At 32.4% G+C, this 20450-nt stretch overlaps 1 protein-coding gene across 1 annotated transcript; it reads right to left on the reverse strand.

Moving 5' to 3' along the window:
• Positions 1-14755: 14755 nt before the first annotated feature.
• LOC123708685 lies at positions 14756-18248 on the reverse strand. The gene is made up of 6 exons (XM_045659510.1): positions 18131-18248; positions 16877-16939; positions 16387-16464; positions 16011-16116; positions 15519-15559; positions 14756-14907 (listed from the first exon to the last, which is right to left on the reverse strand). Exons 1-5 carry the CDS (start codon positions 18225-18227, stop codon positions 15526-15528), a joined length of 378 nt encoding a protein of 125 aa, XP_045515466.1. The 5' UTR covers positions 18228-18248; the 3' UTR covers positions 14756-14907; positions 15519-15525.
• Positions 18249-20450: the final 2202 nt, after the last annotated feature.

The following is a 20450-nucleotide window of genomic DNA, read 5'->3' on the forward strand; positions in this document are numbered from 1 at the left end:
CTTGTCTTCTGCGTCCTATTTCATAGAAAAAACTTATCAATCATACAGATTGAGAGATGTCTTCACCACCATTCCTTCATGAGGCGTTATGGTCCGTATGGGACTTCAAATGTATCAAGTACGTACTCGTACATAATACGGTGATAATACATAATTTGTGTCCTCAAAACGTGTGTCAAACTATATTAATTATTAATTGATTTAAAATTTTAATCAAATAAAATAAACGCGGAACATGTGTTAGTTAGTCTCAACTTAAACTCATTAATACTTTACTTTACATTTGAGCTTATTGGAAAATTTGTCGCATTTGGCCTCATTTTACGCTAAACCAATTTTTTTTAATGAACCTGTTTCTTACTTATATTTAAATTTTGTTTTATTGATAGGGGAAATATTCGATATATCACTTTAGAAATAAGCAATGTACCACATCATCATCATCACAATTTTAAAGTTGCCATACTTTTATAATAGAAACAAAAGAGATCAGCTCCTTCCGCTTGACCGTATTCAACGAAGAGCGATTCGAATCATCAACGGCCAGTCCCTGTCCGTGCGGCTTGATCTCTTGACGTTGCTAGAGATGTGAGTCTCTCTGTGTCTTCTACCGCATTCACCATGGAAAGTGTTCAGAGTAGTTGTTAGGACTACAACTAGTAGCTGAGTTTCACTATCGGACGTCAAGGCAGAATACAAAATACCATCTGTATCACCTCGACGTCCGTCGCTTTACAACTTTCTTAAGGCAGTTTTGGTCGTGCCACCACGTACCACTACTATGCTATACTTCAAGAAAAGAACGTACCAATTCGTAAAAGCTTTCTGGCAATGTTAGTGTCCATGGGCGGCAGTATTACTTAACATCAGGTGAGCCTCCTGCCCGTTGGCCTCCTATTACATTAATAAAAAAGAGACCCATTGTAAGGTCTGTTTCGACCTTTTGAAAATCGTATTTGTTAAAAATATCTAAGCTTTACAAAGATGTATGTATTACTCATTTATTTATTCTATACAGAATCCGAAATAAAAAAGGACTAAAACAGTGTGGTGGAAACACAAATTGGACACAGTTCTGGTCATATGAGGACCAATTCAAAATGCTGTTAATCTAAAACATTTTACTAGAATAATGTCGCATTCGCGTCACGCCAGTTAATGCCCCCAAATTTATGTTAAAAGCCGAACTTCCTTATCGCTCAGAATTTGAGGTCGTTTGTTTTAGAATCGGCAAAATTCCGATCAGGGAATAAAAGGCATCAGTAATCGCTTATAAAAACTTCGGCTTTCCAATTACAGTAAATGGAAATTATTCGCTAATCTTATCTTAGCAGGCTTGTGATGTAATATTGTATGATTTCACTTTATACTCAAATATTTTCAAACTAATAAATTTCCAATTTCATTTTGCACCAAAAACTGTGATTTTTATTAACACCTACGTATACTCGCGGTAATTAGGGCAAACCTTAAAACTTATGTAACATACATCGTTTTATATTGTTAATAATAATTATAATAAAAGTCGGTTTAATTTTCAATCATTACAAAAAAAGTTTATAATTTTTTTCATTATTCTATATCCTAGCTAGCTTCAGTGCCATCGATTGGAACCCTGACACGAGTAAAGGCCTCCTGCATATGGCTTTCTTTCTCCTTTCACTTCCTGCTGCCGCTTCTATTTCCTGCTTCCACCTGTTTCTGGAGCGACCCTTTGAAGTTACCTTTTATCTGTGTATATTGTCATATGCTTCGCCCATTGCCATGTATAAAATTGTTAATACCATCAAAAAAGCTTGTAAAAAACACATAACATAACATTAACATAATAAGCTAGCCTAACAATATAGTAACCATATAAATATAAGACTACATACAAAATTGTATATTTTTTAATATTAACTTAGCTATCGCACGGAAACACAATGTATCTCACAGGTAATACATATCTTAGATTAGATCATATAACAAGGTTCCCATAAATTCTGATTAATTCACACCTAACGAAGGACTTCTAATAGGAATTATCATAAAATTAGGACCATTGAATGTCTATAATTATGAGAATAAGGATCTAAATTACAGACTGTAAATTGCCACCATCCTCACGTCGCCACAAATTGATATACGCTACGTGATCCACTCAATTTGATGATGCCTATTTCAGTTCGATGCTTAAGGCTGTATTGATATTACTAGTTCCGGCGATGAGCGGCATACCAATGTGAGGTTTTAATTGAATTATACGCTTTTATATACCTTGCAGTATTTCAACCCACGCCTCTTCTACCTGTGGCTTTTTATATGAATTGCCTTTATGCGTTAATTATACAAATTGTTAATTCCATAAAAATGTTTCAGAATTGTATTATTGTTGTTACTCTAGTTCAATTATTTGAAATAGACAATGTTAAGTTGTAGAAAATTAAGGATACAAATCTAAGTAATGTGAAACTGAACTTAGCTTGACTTTACATAATATGTCATGTGGAACATGGTGTAATGGTGCATCTCCTTACAAATATTGTATAAAACAAAAAAAAACTTGGTGATTAAAAAAAGTGGCGGAGAGTTTATTGCCAGTTCTTCTCTTCCGTTCTACGCTTTTGATTTGAGAACTGGCATAAATAATAAATGTAAAATTAGAGCATTTAACGTATACTTCTTTTTTTTTGACGTTCATAAGTGTACATTGTGCATACCTATATGATTATTGACTTTGACTTTGACTTGACCTAAAGGAAGTACGAAAACGTATAATTAATGTTATTTACATATATTTTATGAAACTATGGTCAATATGACCTAAATATTTGCATTTGCGTTTAATTAGTATAGCAAATGTTCAAACAATATTGAATCCCATATTAACTTATTGCGTATGGAGCTCACGTTTGATTCTATAAACCCAAAATTAATACATTGTACGTGACCCTTGCCCAGTGATGGCACTTTCTTGTTCTAATGAAGACGTGAAACTGAAACTGGATCATCGAAGATAAGTTTGTTGATAAACTTGATGTGAAATTTATAAATATCTTTGAGACATCACATTATTTTTATTATCATTAAGGTCAGTGTAACAGAAGACACATTTTGATTGAAGAAATGGAAATTTTTAAACAGAAAAACAACAGAAATAATAAATAACTATCTTCTAGTCCAGCACTTTTTTCATGATGACGTTAAAAGCACGAGTTGATTATGACGCACAGACCTAGGCTGTAACAAGTTAGCAAGTTTGGCTCTGCACATCGAGCGCAAACATCGACTATGGTGAGAGAAAGAGAAGTAATGTGGCTAATAAATGGACTACCCGGTAAGTAATTACATTAACATCAAGCAATAAAAAAGGTAAAGAATTATTTTTTATGCATTTGTCGCGCTCCTGACAAATCTGCTATTGTTACATTAGTACAAAACACAGTCTAAAAATGTAATGTATTAAGATATAGATTGTATTATTATGTAAATTATATTAATAAAAGATTTTAAATTACCAATGATGACAAATACTTTGACGTTTTTCACGTTAAACTTTTGAGAAAATTCACATCAAACGAATAATGATTAAACCAGTGGAAATTTCTGTATCATGATAATTTATTTTTCTTAGTCAATTTCAATAGTCAAGTAGGTCATTAGTCTTCTATGCCTAACGCTGTTGACTTTTTGGTGTCTCAAGCATGTCGATTTTACGATGCTTTCCTGCTCTGTATATTATGTGCGAGCAAATATATAATCATAGACTGTAAATCCATTGATACCGGGGTTCGAACCTACGGCCTCAATGAAGAGAGTAGCATGCTAGACGCACTAGGCCAACACTGCTCCTAATTGCTATTTAAATGGCCTTTATAAATTATTTATAATTAACTTTTATAAATCCCCAATTCATATCGTACTATTTACGTACGTTTAATGTATTATGTTGCTTAGTGTTATTCCCGGTAATAATTATATAGCATAAAGTGAGTTAGACGGTTAATATGTTTCGTCAAAGACAACGTGTTATGCTTACAAGAAAACCATTAGGCCAACACCACTCTCAAACAAATAAAGACTATTACATATTAATGAAATTAAAAGTTATACAGTGACAATTCTTATAATAGTAGTCATAATATCGCGCGTAAGTAAAAGATACAAAAAAGAGCGCTACATATGTTTACACACATTCTTTTTTGAGATCTTTGATGTTACCCAAAAAGTTTTTAAGTACCAATAGTCGGCGAATATGCTTATATATTTATATAATATGAGGTCCTTACATATGAAATTGGCGTTTTGTATGGGAGGAACAAAAAGTCGAATATTTTCAAATATAATATATTTAATTAATCAAAGTATGAACCATTGTTTTCTATGCACTTTTGCCATCTCATAGGTAGTTCATTGATCCCTTTACTAAAAGAAACAGTCGGACGGGAATCAATAAAATCTGTAAAGGCGATTTGGACTGACCCATCAGAGTTAAATTTTTTCCCTTGCAAGAAGTTGTCCAAATTTCGAAAAAAATGGTAATCTGTTGGAGCAAGGTCCGGGGAGTACGGAGGATGTATTAGACATTCCAATTGAAGCCGCAATGAACAATACCGGCACTAGTCCACCAAACGCTTACAAGTAATTTTTTCGGGTTAATTTTCGCTTGGGGCAGGATCAGGGCAGGATCTTGGGGTCAAGCCGTCCACGGGCCTTGTTCTGCAGGTTGAAATTTCCAGAACGAAAACGTTGAAACCAAAAATGAACTGTGTTTTCTTTTGCAACATGACCGCCATACACATCATTCACCCTTTGAGTCGTTTCCGCAGCACTAGTGCCACGGCGGAACTCGTACTCGTAAATAATGTGATACTTTAAGTTTTCCATTTTGTAAAATGAGTGACGCAAACAGAAAAAAACAGAAGAAAAAAACAAATGAATGACGGTCATCGAAGCACAAATACATGAGTAAATAGCTGTACAAATTTGAATTTGGAATTCCTTACCAAAGAGGAGAACATCGTGATTAAAGTGGCCAGTATGAAATACGCCAATTTCATATGTAAGGACCTAACATTATATTACTTGTGGAACTCCACTGTTTCACCCGCCTTAATCGGTCTTAGTATTATATTGACGCTTAGCGGTGTCAAACATACTTCCCGATTTATTCTCGAATGTATATTAATACTAAATATTGAAGTTTTACCAAATGATATTTGCACGTCATTGGGACTGGCTGAATATTCTAAGAAAATCATATTGCACACATAAAAGTACGTATAAATAATAATACGACATATATATATAAAGGCAAGACCGTTAAGTCAATGTCATGCCAATTAATAAATAACTAGACATAGGTCACATTAAACACTAAAGAAACACACACACACACATTAATTGAACTCTTTAAACGAAAGTTAAAACGTTGTGTAAAGTTTCAATAAACATTTACTTTGACCTCATCAACCAATGCGTCAAGTAAGCTTACCAAACACATGCTGAGTTTCAGTCAACACCTACGAAACTAATATAAAGTTAAGTGAATATATATATAAATATTTCAATAGATAGTTTTTGCAAAGTGTGATTTTCTACTCATGTTAAAGACTAAATAAAATAAATATTAATAGAAAACTATCATGCATATTTTATTTGATACATTGGTCAATAAATGTATTTGAATAGTATTTTTAAACGAAGTCTTAACGTAGACGATTTGATATGCCGCGAGAATATCATGATTGTATAGATAAGTTACTGAAACTTAAAGAGGAACAAGTTGAAGAGTTTTGATCTAGTTATTCATAAGTTCTTTCCGAAATATTAATTTCAGGTTATCTGACGCTGAAACGGTATATATACGTATGATCTTCAGTAAATGCACTTCTACGTAGATTTTTAACATTCGTGAGTCTAAGTCGTATAATGTTGATAAAATAATAATAATTATATTATTTTCCCGCAAGAACCTCTTATAGAGTAAAGGCCTCCTCCAACTGGCTCCACCTCACTCCCTAGTTCCTCATCCTCTTGACCTTTTTTCTCCCAATCTTCATCAACTTTTCAACTCACACCTCACTGTCAATGTTCGAAATCTAGTTGATATTATTCAGTTCTAAGTTTAAATATCTAACTTAATTAAGATAACATTTTTTACATAACTCAATTAGATAATCGAATCTTGCCAAGCCTACTCACGTACCTGTGATATTAATATTCTGCAAAATTTAAATACGAGAACATTAATTGTGTAGAGGAATTTGAATTCACAATACATTTTTGCGATATTAAAATTGCGATGTGAATGAGAAATATAAGTATATATCAACGAATATAAAAAGGTGTTGATGGTTTTTTTAGAAATATATTAACAGTCACAGACTTATACGTAAGCAATCTCGCACTAAATAATTGATATCAACAGCAGTGTTGGCAAAAGCCTAGGTTTAAGCGCGCCTCTCAACCCTAAAGTCTGAATGAAGTTTTCTTTCTGTCTACATATAATACTCGTTCGTACAAAGACGTCCTGATGAAACTGGTATGCCGAAAACATCTAAGGCGTGTATCACACAATCAGATATAGGAATCTGAGGCCAATACCGAATTACTTGTAGTAAGGATACCAGTTTAATTATCAATATATTTAAAAAGGGCGTATAACTTAAAATTCATAATTAAAAGTAGACCGCTCTATCTAAAGAATCAAACACGTACGTCTAACCTAGAAATATAATGTTGTCTTTATTAATTTAATAATCGAGTATTAACTGCTGATCAAAGGGCAAATTAATTTAACATAGAAAGTGTAATTCAATAAAAATAAATAGGCCTCTATTGTATTCTCTTAGGATGCTTAATAAACGCTCATTGTCCGCACAAAAGTTTTCACATTTCATTAGATGACGGAAATGGAGCATCCGAAAGGGTAGGCAATTGTCCGTTGAACACATTTCGCCTTATCGAATATATCCTTAAAGAAATCTAGACGCTTAGACGAACCACTATAACGGCACAGAACAATATTACAATAAAAATATTGTGTAATAATTGAACATCTATTGTCTTTGAATTTGATACTGTATCTACCTTAAGAACAGATTCCACAACAGAGCACTTTTTTATGGAAGCTGCCATTCCTGGTATTTGCGACGTGTTACGACTTCGGTCGGTCTTTAGAGGGAAGGTGTTCATGGGTGGCGGTGATATAAAAAATTCTAAGTGCCTCCGCCCAGCCCCCCTGCTCCTGTCTCGTAAAAAAATAATGAAATGTTTTAATCAAATATTATATTATAAAATAAATAAAAATATAATTTCTTCGTGTATGTGAATGTAAGTAAAAAAGTTAATACATATAAATCTATATTTGCTTCACAAATAAGGGCCGTGGAACCAAGGCAAAGAATACACGATCCGTCGCTTTAAATCGACAAGGTGTTTGTATGCTCCTCATCACAAGTACTTAATTTATATTTATTAGTCCTAAGTTACGACAGTTTGATAATATCCTTCATTTTGTGTCTGAATAACGATTAGTAAAAAATACGGTTTGAGTGTGAAGTCGTGTTCGACAAAACAAAAATATATGTAATGAATAAAAAACAGACACCGCCACAACTTGCCTGCTACATAGTAAGTATTAATAGTAAGTAAAATACATACTTAAAGAATATATCACCCATAATCCTTGCAAAGGAAGTTGCGGGTACGTGATATCTTATAAAAATCTTAGAAGGAATTTTTCTGAAAATTGGAATTTATTATAAAAGAGTTCTAACCTCAAAGGAGTATTTCATATAAATCTTATATTGAAACAGATTATTTCTATGAATTATACATTATACAAAGCTCCTTTCTTTGATTAGAAAAAAAACGTTTTCTTTGAAATCAAAAGATAAGGAGTAGGTAAATTATATTACGGTAATTTAAATATATAATGTATTTAATTAATTAGAATTTTTTTTATTATACTTAAAATAAATTATAATAATAGTCTCAAACCAACGAAAATATTTCAAAGATCCCTGAAAAAAAATGTGTATTTTGTATTATTTTCTGTGGTTAGAATAAGTGAATGATGGTCTGTGTATTAGCAAATCTTTATCCTCCACTTTTGGACGACACTAAAGCCTGTCCATATACCAACTACAAAAATTAAATAACAAAATTAAAACTAGTTAAGTTGGCGCCAAAACTGTTTTAAGATTGACGGATGTTAACGATTTATAATAATTAAAAATAAATTTGTATTAAAGAAAAATATATTTTTTAAATGAGGTGCACCTGATGTTAAATTATACCCATAGACACTCACATTGCCAGAGGGCTCGCAATTGCGTAGCCAGCCTTTTAAGAATTAGTATGGTCTTTATTTGAACGACCCTGAGGCAAATTGGTTCCGAAATACATTGGTGGGAAGCTGGTTCCAAATAGCACGCGATGGTCTCGGCGATAGGATGAAGAAACTCAACCCAATTTTTTTTTAAGTGTATATTTCAACGTAATCAAATAAAACTAAAAATTAAGAACGTGTATATATTAATATAGAATATTATAAATGTGAAACATTAAACTTAGCAACGTCACATACACACTTTCTTTAAAAACAAACCTAAGAAATTTGAATTGCTAGTTCTTGATAATATGTTTATTAGTAAGTCGGCAATTTGCTAAATTCTATGATGAGTACACTTCCTGGCATAACTATTACGTAGCATTTTTACTTCGTCTAATGACTACAAATAAATATTTTATTAGCAAAAGTTGCTTAGCTCCAATACAAAGATCGATTTTAGTTTCAATAAAACGTTAAATTAGTAAAACCATATGCCTCCTCAAATCTATTAAGAAAGATACCTTTGAAATCTCACTGGCATTGAATGAAATCGATTTGAGAAAACGCAGAGTATCCCAGAGGGCAAAATTAGGGGTAACAGAAAGATTTCGAATATCGCTCTACTGATTACAATTTGGATGCGAACAAATGATAGGAAAGCACTCCCCGTTGGTTATTTACGATTCTTGAAGTATTTTTATACGACTTATATATTTGTTTGAAGCTATCTACGTGCAAAGAAAGAAGTAATGTATAGGTTAATACGTTGGCGTCGTAATGGATCCCTGTTTGACAAAAGATAAAATAAATATACTATTTGATTATTACAAGTGACTACAATACATACACATGTTATTTAAAAAAAAATTCATAATTTTAAAAACCCGCCAAATCGCTACGCAACATGGCGTCGCAGTCCTTTGAAATCTCACTGGCATTGAATGAAATCGATTTGAGAAAACGCAGAGTATCCCAGAGGGCAAAATTAGGGGTAACAGAAAGATTTCGAATATCGCTCTACTGATTACAATTTGGATGCGAACAAATGATAGGAAAGCACTCCCCGTTGGTTATTTACGATTCTTGAAGTATTTTTATACGACTTATATATTTGTTTGAAGCTATCTACGTGCAAAGAAAGAAGTAATGTATAGGTTAATACGTTGGCGTCGTAATGGATCCCTGTTTGACAAAAGATAAAATAAATATACTATTTCATTATTACAAGTGACTACAATACATACACATGTTATTTAAAAAAAAATCATAATAAAGAGTCATAATTTTAAAAACCTGCCAAATCGCTAAGCAACATGGCGTCGCAGTCCTTATGACGTACGTTATATGTATGTATGTACGTACTATGCTTATAATACTTCAACAAATGTCAAGTTTTTTTTACATGCTAGGTCATAGTCAATTTGTCCATCAATTGCTCAATCAATCCGTTTTATTGATTGTTATACGTGAGACTTGATCTTTTGATAAATAAATGATTATTTATAAGTTATTTGACTTCATAACGCTATGTTTTATACATATTACTCTCAATAACACTTTATTTTTCATATTGTCAAATAGCTTATTAAATTATAATGATACAGATAATCCTAATAATAATAGAAGCAATATTTAACAGTAGCTCAAGCCCAGTCTTTGTAGACCGTCAGTGTATACTCTTTAACAAAAAACCTTATGAAGAGTTGAAGAGTGGTAACTTGTACCGCATATAGGAAATATCATTCCTGCATGAAATATTAGATTTGGTTACCCGTTAATTTTGTGATAGAACCTAACCTAACCTTAGTTAATTTACATAACGTAGTTTAGAATATAGATCGACTTAACTACTACTTGTGTACAATATATTCCACAATATCGGTTTTGGTAAATAAAAAGCTCTAAAGATTCAGAAAATATAAGATAACATTTTCGTTTTCAGAAAAGTATAGACAACACATGCGTTATTTAATTTTAAGAACCGATAAATATCTCAAGTTCCGGTTTTTTTTAAGTCAGCCGACAGCGTAATATATCCACCCCTGATTTATAATACTTATAAGATATTCTGAACCATTAAAGGCAGTTGAAAGTTAATTTCGAACAAAGTGTTTCATTTGAACATCCCTCTAACCACCACCACCAAACTCACGAAAACTTATTTTTCTTATCGTACAGAAACGTACTTCAACTACGAAGAACCGTGTGATAATTTACAAAATCCTTGAGCGCGTTTAAGCAGGTACATTCGGGAACAAAAGTCAATATACACGTTAAACTCGCCACTCACTTATACATTCAGACTCAAGACAATGTTATAAACTTTACAGAGCTCGTTGTGCACTTTTGTAAAGTTAAACGGAATAAATGCGAACACTATTTGATTTGAGTCGAATTGAAAATTTTCTCCCCGTCTATACCGACACAGCACATTTTATACTTGGACGAACTTGAGTGAATTTGCAATAGTAACGAACTAATGTATTCAGATGATAATTCTCGTAACCTATCATACTTCGTATCTCTTTAATCCGGGGATTACTACAGAAAGCAAATCCACATATGTTGGCAAAAATGTAGGACGGACTTTTTCAATTAGTAGTAGGCTAAATGAAGTACATATTATATAGAAGACTTCATAATATTTGTTTATAAAGACCGAAACTTAATATTTACCGGTGTAATATTATTAGTCTTAATACTCACGCAATTACAGTAAGTACTACAAGTACTTGTAGTTACTGTAATTGTGTGTTATTTGCGCATTCGGAATTTTTGCTTTACCTGTCAATATTTTTGGCGTCTTGCTACACTTTCAGAACCTACGGCGACAAATTTGGTAATAGGTTTCGCTTTCCCCGGAAAAAGATTTAGACTTCATTTTATTGGCAACAGACAGGGAAAAATTATCAGCATTAAAAGTCAATTTATAATAGCCGCATAATAAAACCTGCTCAACAAAATTTTGGGTCAATTGTCAAAAAAGTGTGCGCGACAAAATGTACGTGGACGAAGTGATTGTATACTATGTCAAAAGAAACATTTTTTTTTATTATCAACACTTGAGAAAGTATTTGTAGAGCAAAGGTGAAACATACCAAACCTTTGAAGACACGGACAGAATTTTTATGTCCCTTCATCCCGCAGTAAACATGACGTTGCGAAATCTGATTTTGGCATGGAAGGTCGTGGAATCATTTTCGATATATTTATTTACGTTGAAAAATGTTTTTATATGACAAGACTTCCTTCTACGCCGAAAAAATACTCCGCAATGTAATTAATTCAAACATTGAGATATCGATCTTTTTGTTTAAATCTTAAAAAATAAAAAGTACCAAATAGCCTGATATTTATCTTGTTAAAATTACTTAAGTAAACAGTTCTATTACGTTTAAAAGGATACCTCTTGGTTGAAGGCCTCCTCCAATACTTTCCAGATGTCAGTATTTTCCCGCTATCTCTATCAAGTCGTCAGCCCACTCTTATGTTCCTGGGTGTTGTTAACTTACATTGTGTTGTGTAATGTCCATCTGTTGTCTTCGTGTCGTGTTACATGAACGGTTGCTTTAGTTTTTTGTCTTTATATATCTTCTTTATTAGTTACTACTTCTATATTTAGTATACTTTGGAAAATTTAATAGATACCATCATACTGCCCTCTATGTTATATGGTTGCCAAACATTCGAGTTGACAGCAAAGATTAAGCTAAAGATTAGATCAACAGAAAGAACCAGATAATAACTGTTTTTATTTATTCTTCTATTAACTTTTACTGCTATTCGTAACAACAATGCACTATAAAAACAAAATTTAGATTACACAAGGGCAAATAACTTATAAATAACTTACATTATTATGTAAGTTATTTGTTTGCCTGGACACCCAATTTCCATTGAATTGGAGAAAACATTGCAACTATGATAACAAACGTTATATGGATCAAGTCTATATAAAAGTCTGTTATTACAATTATTGAAGCTTTATTTATGAATCCATACAAGATACATATTTCTTAAGATCAGTATTAGTTGTGTTAGTATAAGTTCTAAAAGGCGACGACTCTTAAATCGAGGTTCAAAAACTCTGTTATGTCGTAGTAAATATATCCCGAATTAGGCTATGGCGTTAAAAGGGATAATATAAAAGGTCAAACCTGCATTTTAAACACATCTCGACTTACAAAATGATCTTTTGTCGGGCAACCAATCATTTCAAGATTTTCCCCCCGATACGGTTCGCTTCAGCCATTATTCAGAAGAAAGTAGGACATCGCTAACAGAATCTTTTCGCTCAATATCTTTATGAATGCCGGTTTTTATCAGACGTCAATTTGAGGGAGTATAATTATTTCCTTTGAGAAAGGCTGCTTCAATATTTAACTGGGGCCGGAGTATTCCCAAAACTTTATTAGTCGTGTAATCTCTAGCCGTCCGTTTAATTTATTTTTACTAGCTTCTGTCCGCAGTCTAACCCGAGATGTTTCTTTAAATGATATGTTTGTGTTCTTATTTTTCTGGTAAATTTTATTATTTAACTAACACAGTTTAGACATTATGGTTGGAGAAAAAGTCTTTTCGCATTATAGTATGTATGAACTTCTAATGAAATCTCTTTCGCTATACTATTTGTATGTGGCTGGTTTTGGTATAATTAAAAGCTTAAATTTTAAAGAAGATAATTCCAAATTCAAATTAGGAAAATGTGTGATTTTTATTTATTTTTCGTACTGTCAAGATGAGTGAATCTAATGAAGAAATTCGTTAAAATTTTACTACAAAAAAGGTAAAAATGCAACGCAAGCCGCGAAAAAAATTTGCGATGTTTATGGGCCTAGTGCAGTGTCTATGAGAGCACAAATTTGGTTTAAGCGTTTTCAATCCAGAAATTTTGATGTCAAAGATGCACGTCGCTCTGGTCGCCCTATTACGGATAAAATTGATGCCATTTTTTAAAAAGTGGAGCAACGTTGGCATATCAGTAGTTACGACGTAGCTGAAGAACTAGGAATTGACTACAAAACAATTTTGGCGCATTGGAAAAGTGGATCACGTACGACAAGAATGTGCGAAAAAGCTCGTCAGGCTTCACAGACTGTGGCGAAACCCGGGTTAACTCACAACAAGGTGATGCTGTTTGTGTGGTGGGATTGGAAGGGCCATCAGGCTAGACCATCGATTCTGAACTCTACTGTGAACAACTGATGAGATTAAAGCAAGAAGCTTCGACAAAGCGGCCAGAATTAATCTAACAGAAGGGGAGGGGGGGTTTTTCATTATGACTAGACTAGACCTCGTACATCTTTAGCAACTCAGCCAATTAAGGGAGCTTGGCTGGGCTTTAATGCATACACCATATGGACCATGCACCTTCAGATTTCCAAAAAAATGTTGTGAATTTCTTGAAAAATGCGAAGAAACTTTTTCCTTAACCTATTATATATAATGTCATGTATGTAAACACCTAAAAAAATTTATTTGTTTGCCAAATATAAACTAAAAAAACATTTTATGGCAACAAACATTCTATGAGGCACGAAAACCACTTTAATATGTCCCATTTATACAGTAATATAGCTATGATCACGGGTTGACAAATATTAGGTGCCAGGGCCACTTAGACCTCAAATATCTCCTCTTTGGTTGGGAATTCCAAATTCGATTTTGTACAGCGATTTACTTATGCATTTGTTTTTCGAGAATCATGATTAGTTTCAGTAACCCGTTTTATTTTATTTTTCTTAGCGTCACTCTATTTATAAAATGGAAAACATGAAATATCGCGTTATTTTACGAGTACGAGTTTCACCGCGGTTTTTTAATGTTTTTCGAAATTTGGATAACTTCTTGCAATGCAAAACTTCCAATCTGATTGGCCAGTCGCCTTCAAAGATTTAATTGATTCCCGTTTGAATGTTTTTTTTTTTGTAAAGGGATCAAGATATATATACCTATAAGATGTCAAAAGTGCATAGGTACATACTTTGATTCATTAAACATATTCTATTATATACAAATCAACTTTGTGTTCCTTCCATACAAAGCGCCAATTTCATATGTAAAGACCTAATTTATGTCGCAGATTCAACGCGATTAATAATTGCAAAATTGGTGTTACTACCGTCGTCCGACATTATGACACAGTCAGTGCGCATGTCCGGCGCAGGCGACGTTCGAAACTCAAGTGACTAAAGAATTCACTTACTGCTACGAAACAGTCGCGCCACTGACATTTGGTAGATCACAGACTAGGCATCGTCAATTGTCAACGTTGACAGTCTACCTTACCATACCACACCGCATTCTACAACTAACTTCAGAGTGGCGGGCATTTTAAAATTTTCATTCTCCGACATATATATAACAATATTCTTTACTGTTATGTTTGTTAAATTTGTTTATACTTTTAGTTTGATGTCAAATAAAACTGTCATAGTTTAAGTATCCATTTATTGTACACGATATTTTAATTTAAACTAACTTATAATGTTTAATGTTTATTAACTAAAACGATTTAACATAATTATAATTTGTTCATTAATATATGTTTCTGTTTCATATGAGGTAATCTTAAACTCTCCATGAATCTGTAAAGAAACACATGAAATTGCTTTATAAAAATAAATATAAAGTAATATCTAAAAGAATGATAAATGAGGTGAATAAATGATGATAATGAGTAGCACCAACAGATCAAAGTATTCCACATCATTATTATATATACTGAATCTCGTGCAAGTTACGATAAACGTTTTTTTTTTTATTGCAAACTGACCAGAAATTGCTTAGAACAACTATTTTTTGTATAAATTACAATATTGTCCTAAATACTAATTCGTGAGGATAATAAATTCGCTTTCAAACACCAAAATGCATAATGCAGCACTAAAGAGGATTCGGTCCAAAACTTTTTCTTAATTCGAAAGCATTATACGGGTTCAGTTTCTTAGTGGGACAAAATTAGTTTTTTTTTATTGTAGTTAATTGTTGTAACTGGCCAACATAACAATATAATAGACATCGGCCTTTCATAAACTCTAATCAAATTCTCTGTAGAATATACATACTATGTAAATTAGTGTGTTTAAAATGTCTATAGCAACTTAGAAATATACGGTATCATTTTAATACGCCGCTTCCTAGAAGAAATGTTCATGTATAGAGTGTACTACTAGTAATATTAAAATTAACACGTTACCTTGCCTTTATTTTCCATAGAGACAATAATGGCTGTCATCCCTGTAATATAAATATATTTATCATAGAATATACATTATAAACCATTTCACTAGTTATGAATAAAAAAGTAAAATACACAATAGGTACATATATTAATGACAACCTTACAAGATGTAAAAATCATATTTTCTAAAAACATTCTTTCAAACAGAAAAACCTAAAAATGAAACAGTTACGTAACAAAAAACAAAAACATTTTCAGTCTTCACCTAAGTGGCTAATATTCAATAAAGCTTAATGCTTATATTAATTAATAATCATAAGTTTTTTACTTTAACGCTTACAGGTTTGCTTTAAACTTAATATCGGGATGTTGCAATGGTATCGAAAAAAACTTTAGTTTAAAGTAATTAGGCGTTTCGTTTAATTATGAAATACTGTCCAATCACAATCAAGCAATGCACGTCATCGTTCGTCTTTTATTTTACGTTCTCCCTAGCTAGTTACTTACGCGGGCTTAGCATCTTGCTTGCTTTGCATTAGAAGCGACAGACCCGTTTTCGATGTTCTCTTGTTAGGAGTACCTTCAGGCAAGGCTTCTCTATTCAGCATGTGATCTGTATAAATTAATTGATTTATCAAAGTTTTTCTGAACATATTTTTAACTGTTCCGGATATAGTGGCTCAGGAATTTGATAATTATTACATTCATAATTTCGTCAATAGATGTCGCTGCAGATTGGCTTTTGTTTATGCATCCATTAGTACACTGCCGAGAAACGCACGATTGAAAGTAGATCACTTAAGTCTCACGACCAACGCCAACCAACAAGGCGTTTAAAATAAATAAGAACATTTGTAATATTATCTTACAATATTTTACTTACTTTTAAAAAGATTTGCCGTTCTCTTTCCATAATCTTGTATGGCTATCTCTGGATATGGTTGAGGAATTCCAAAGTAATCTAAATAAATGTTTAATTTTATTAAATATTTAATAATGTCTCAAACATTAACATATGTGTTCCATGAAAATTAGTGTTGCTATAATTGCTGATAAACACACAACTCCAAGTTGGTATAACTACCCACGTATTGTTCACTAATCCTTTTTAATGTAAATGTGCTGTCTTCTATGGAGAACCAACCAGAAAATATTATTTTATCGCAGGTAATTGATCCTAGGACTTACGGGCTTGGCATGTTGTTCATGAATATTCTCTTTTATTTACGGTATTTTAATTTAACAGTCTTTGTTCTTCATTTGTACTTAAGAACAATTTTCTTTGTTGTAAAATGATAGGTTCATTTTACCTGGTCGTAAATATTAAATTTAATTTCATAAAAAGTGGAATCAAGTCTATTATGAAAACTTACATAAAAATGTCCGATCGTCGTAAGGAGCTGGTGCTATATCATCGGACCTTCCGCGTAAATAATCTGTAATTATTTTTTTTAATATATATTGTATACATTTTTCTTTATAAATTTTGTTGTGTATTCTGACATAAAATATTTTTATCTCATACCAAACCCAACATATAATTTATTAATATATGTATCTGTGCACAATCGACGTAAAAAATACGATTCCAAATCTTTATTTACTACCAATTATCAAATTCTACACTCAATATACTTATTAAGAAATGAGATATAAGAATCTCAAAAAAAGAAATATTTATAAGAATCTTGAGGAAAACTCACAACCAGCCTTATATGTGACATAGTCATTGAGGCAACAGATATATCTACGTTCAGTTCAAACTATAATTTATATGTACTGTTGCAATACCGCGCCGGCGTTGCTCAGACGCTGCACCTGGCCTGGGATCCAGAAGTAGATTCGATTAAGTATATGTATTATATAATTGTAAAAATTATAGGCAAAGGCGTCAAATATACCGAAGCGCATAGGAAAAGCAGCACCTGCGTTCGTGCACAAGATCATCAAGCGTTATCCATATCCAATAACACACATTATTATATAATGTATTATATAATCACTCTACCCTCATTATACATATTGGAAATCTGTAAATTTGCCCATACACACAAAGAATTTTACACCACATGCGAAGACATACAGACAAGATATACACTTCGACACAAAAAACGCCTAAACCTACCATCTTCCCGATTACAAATACATGCATCAAGCCCACTAGTCATGTCAATCAAAATTTATAATAAACTACCTGAGACACTAAGAAATGAAAAAAAGATACATATATTTACAAACATACTAAAAAAACTTCTTATACGTAAATGTTATTATAGCGTTAATGAGTACCTGGAAGATAAAAATATAGCTTAATTTCATGATTATTAATCCCTAAATATTAAAAATTAAATAAATAAATAAAAATGTTATTCTGTGTAATTGGTACTAGCCTGGAGTGTGAAGTTTTATGTGCTATTTTGTTGCTATTAGTTATGTTGTGTAGGTTTTGTAATGCCTTCTTTTGCTGTGCCCTAACAGGGTCCATAATATTGTACCTAGCTTTAAGCCTCATAAACATCTTTTGTAACGTTATGGAATGCAAATAAATACATGAATACATGTTTTTATCCATAACATTGCAGTTATTCTATAAGTTTGCTAACTTTATTATACAGATGAAAACATACCTTTGTAGTAATTAAAGCCATCTTTGCCTAAATCCGAAGCTTTCGCAGTGAGGAGTACAGCAAGGAATGCCATAATGGATACAAATGTGTGCCGCATTGTGTGAAGACTGATGAGACTGGAACGCGTGTAACTGAAAGAAAAGATGTGCTGCTCTTTTTATAATAGCTATGTCTTACATGCTCTGTGGTATTGTCCAATGTTTGGTTTAGGTTCGATTTTCTATACGATGTTCTGATACTAATGACTATGGGACTATCGAAAATTTGAACCTGACAGTCTTTAATATAAATATTCAGACTTCATTTAAATTTTATGTTTAAAAATAAAATCTAAATCAGTGGCGTTACAACCTTTTTAGGTCTGGGCTTCAGGTTTCTGTAATCTTTAGCCAATCTACTAGGCAAGTAGGTCGTCGACTTTTTGGGTCTAAGGCTATCCAGTTTCAACACTATGTTTTCCTTCACAGTTCAGGCGAATGTTAATGCGCACATAAAAAGAAGGTCCATTGGTGCACACAGACAGAGATCGAAACTACGACCTGATAGATGCGAGTCGCACTCTGACGCTGATTTTTCTGTTTTTTTTTAATTTTTGTTTACCGATTTAAAAATAATCGTAAATGTATTCGTTTATGTTTTATTCACCTAATAATGTTTACGAGAAGAATCTATACTCTACATTGCATATTGTATTTAATGTGAAAGTTTAGTCGATGGTTTTTGGTGGTTTTTTGCCATAAATCACAAACGTAATAAAAATGTATTTAAGCGGTAAAATATCGTTGAAAAATGTAGATTATCATATTTTGGTTTTACACACGCGCATTGTTTCGTAAGAAATTAATTGGTATGACGCGAAAAAATAGGGTTATTTTATAAACTTATCTAATTCTGTGGATCCACTTGCGTATCCCGCGGGTGATATATGCGCTAATATATATGTTCACTGGAGTTCATGGGAACGCCTCAGGACAATCGCCTGAAAGATGAGAGCGGTTCTATTAACAATTTCTCTAAATTTAGACAATCTATGCTCAACTAAACAGACTCATGTTTTGCATTAAATACCTTTTCATTATTTCATTTAAAATTGAGGTTTGTTGATTAATAATAAATGTTCTTTAGTTTTCGTTTTAATTACTTAAAACTGATTTTTTATTTGTGTATTTAAGGTGTATTTAAAAATCAATATAGTTAAAATTTAGTCTTCCTAGATGTACTTTGAGCGCAAAAAGTTTGCGGAATACTGGCCGATATCACGGTTAAATTACCAAAAGCATTTTTATTGAAAACTAAATATATAGCAACGTTTTAGCATAAAGAAAATTTCAAGAAACAATATTTTCAATAAAATGCATTAATAAGTGAAGCTACATTTGCGGACAAAAATAAATTTCATATTAAATATTGTAAAATATATTTTCTCTGTAAAGTATTGCAGGTAACCTGTCTGTGGGTGGTCGCATGCAAACGACATGGATAGCTGTGACCTGTATTGTAAAGGAATTGGAATAGTAAAATGTTGAATCTATTTTTCCCTCTTCACGTAATATTAATATCGAGATGTATTTCAGAATGTGGATATTTTCAATATTCATTAAAGATTTAATTCGTGGAAAATACACTTGGTTTAAGTACTCTTACTCTTACGCCATATAAGTTATATCAGAGTGTGGTTGGTACGTATATATAAGCTGAAGTTTAACAGAAACGGGTTTTCAGTCCCATTAGAAGACGAATTTCACATAATGATAGCATATGATAATGATTTAATGAAATAAATAACCTACATTTTACAGGACAAATATAGATGTGTACATAACTAAATTCTGTACAAACGAAAATGCGCGAGTTTAAGCAAAAGCATTATAATCACACAAATTCACCGTTTGAAGAATTAGAACAAAGCTCTTGTTGAAGAACTCCCAACGAGAATATTCAGAATTCTGGAGACACTTGAAGCTTTCTACAAAATGAGCGTCACTTCCACACTGCACTGTTAAAAACGTTCTCCCAAAACGTACTTTGAGAGCATTGAAATCTCTGTTTTAGGTTAAGAGGTGGGAAAACAACTTCGTAATAATAGTGTTTGTTGCATACTTTCATATTTTATTTTTGTATAATTGTATTTTCTTCTCATGTGACCTGTAATCTCAGGTAAGACTGACACCTCTTCATCATCTTGCAGACAAGTAGGTAGTAACTTAATATCTTTTAATGTAAAATAAATATATTTCTAGAAATCTACTTATATCTATACTATCATCGACCTGTCGAGCAGAATTTCTTTCTCCGATCTAAAGGAAGGATTCACGATCCG

Source organism: Pieris brassicae, chromosome 4 (genome assembly GCF_905147105.1).
Source record: "Pieris brassicae chromosome 4, ilPieBrab1.1, whole genome shotgun sequence".
Lineage (NCBI taxonomy): Eukaryota > Metazoa > Arthropoda > Insecta > Lepidoptera > Pieridae > Pieris > Pieris brassicae.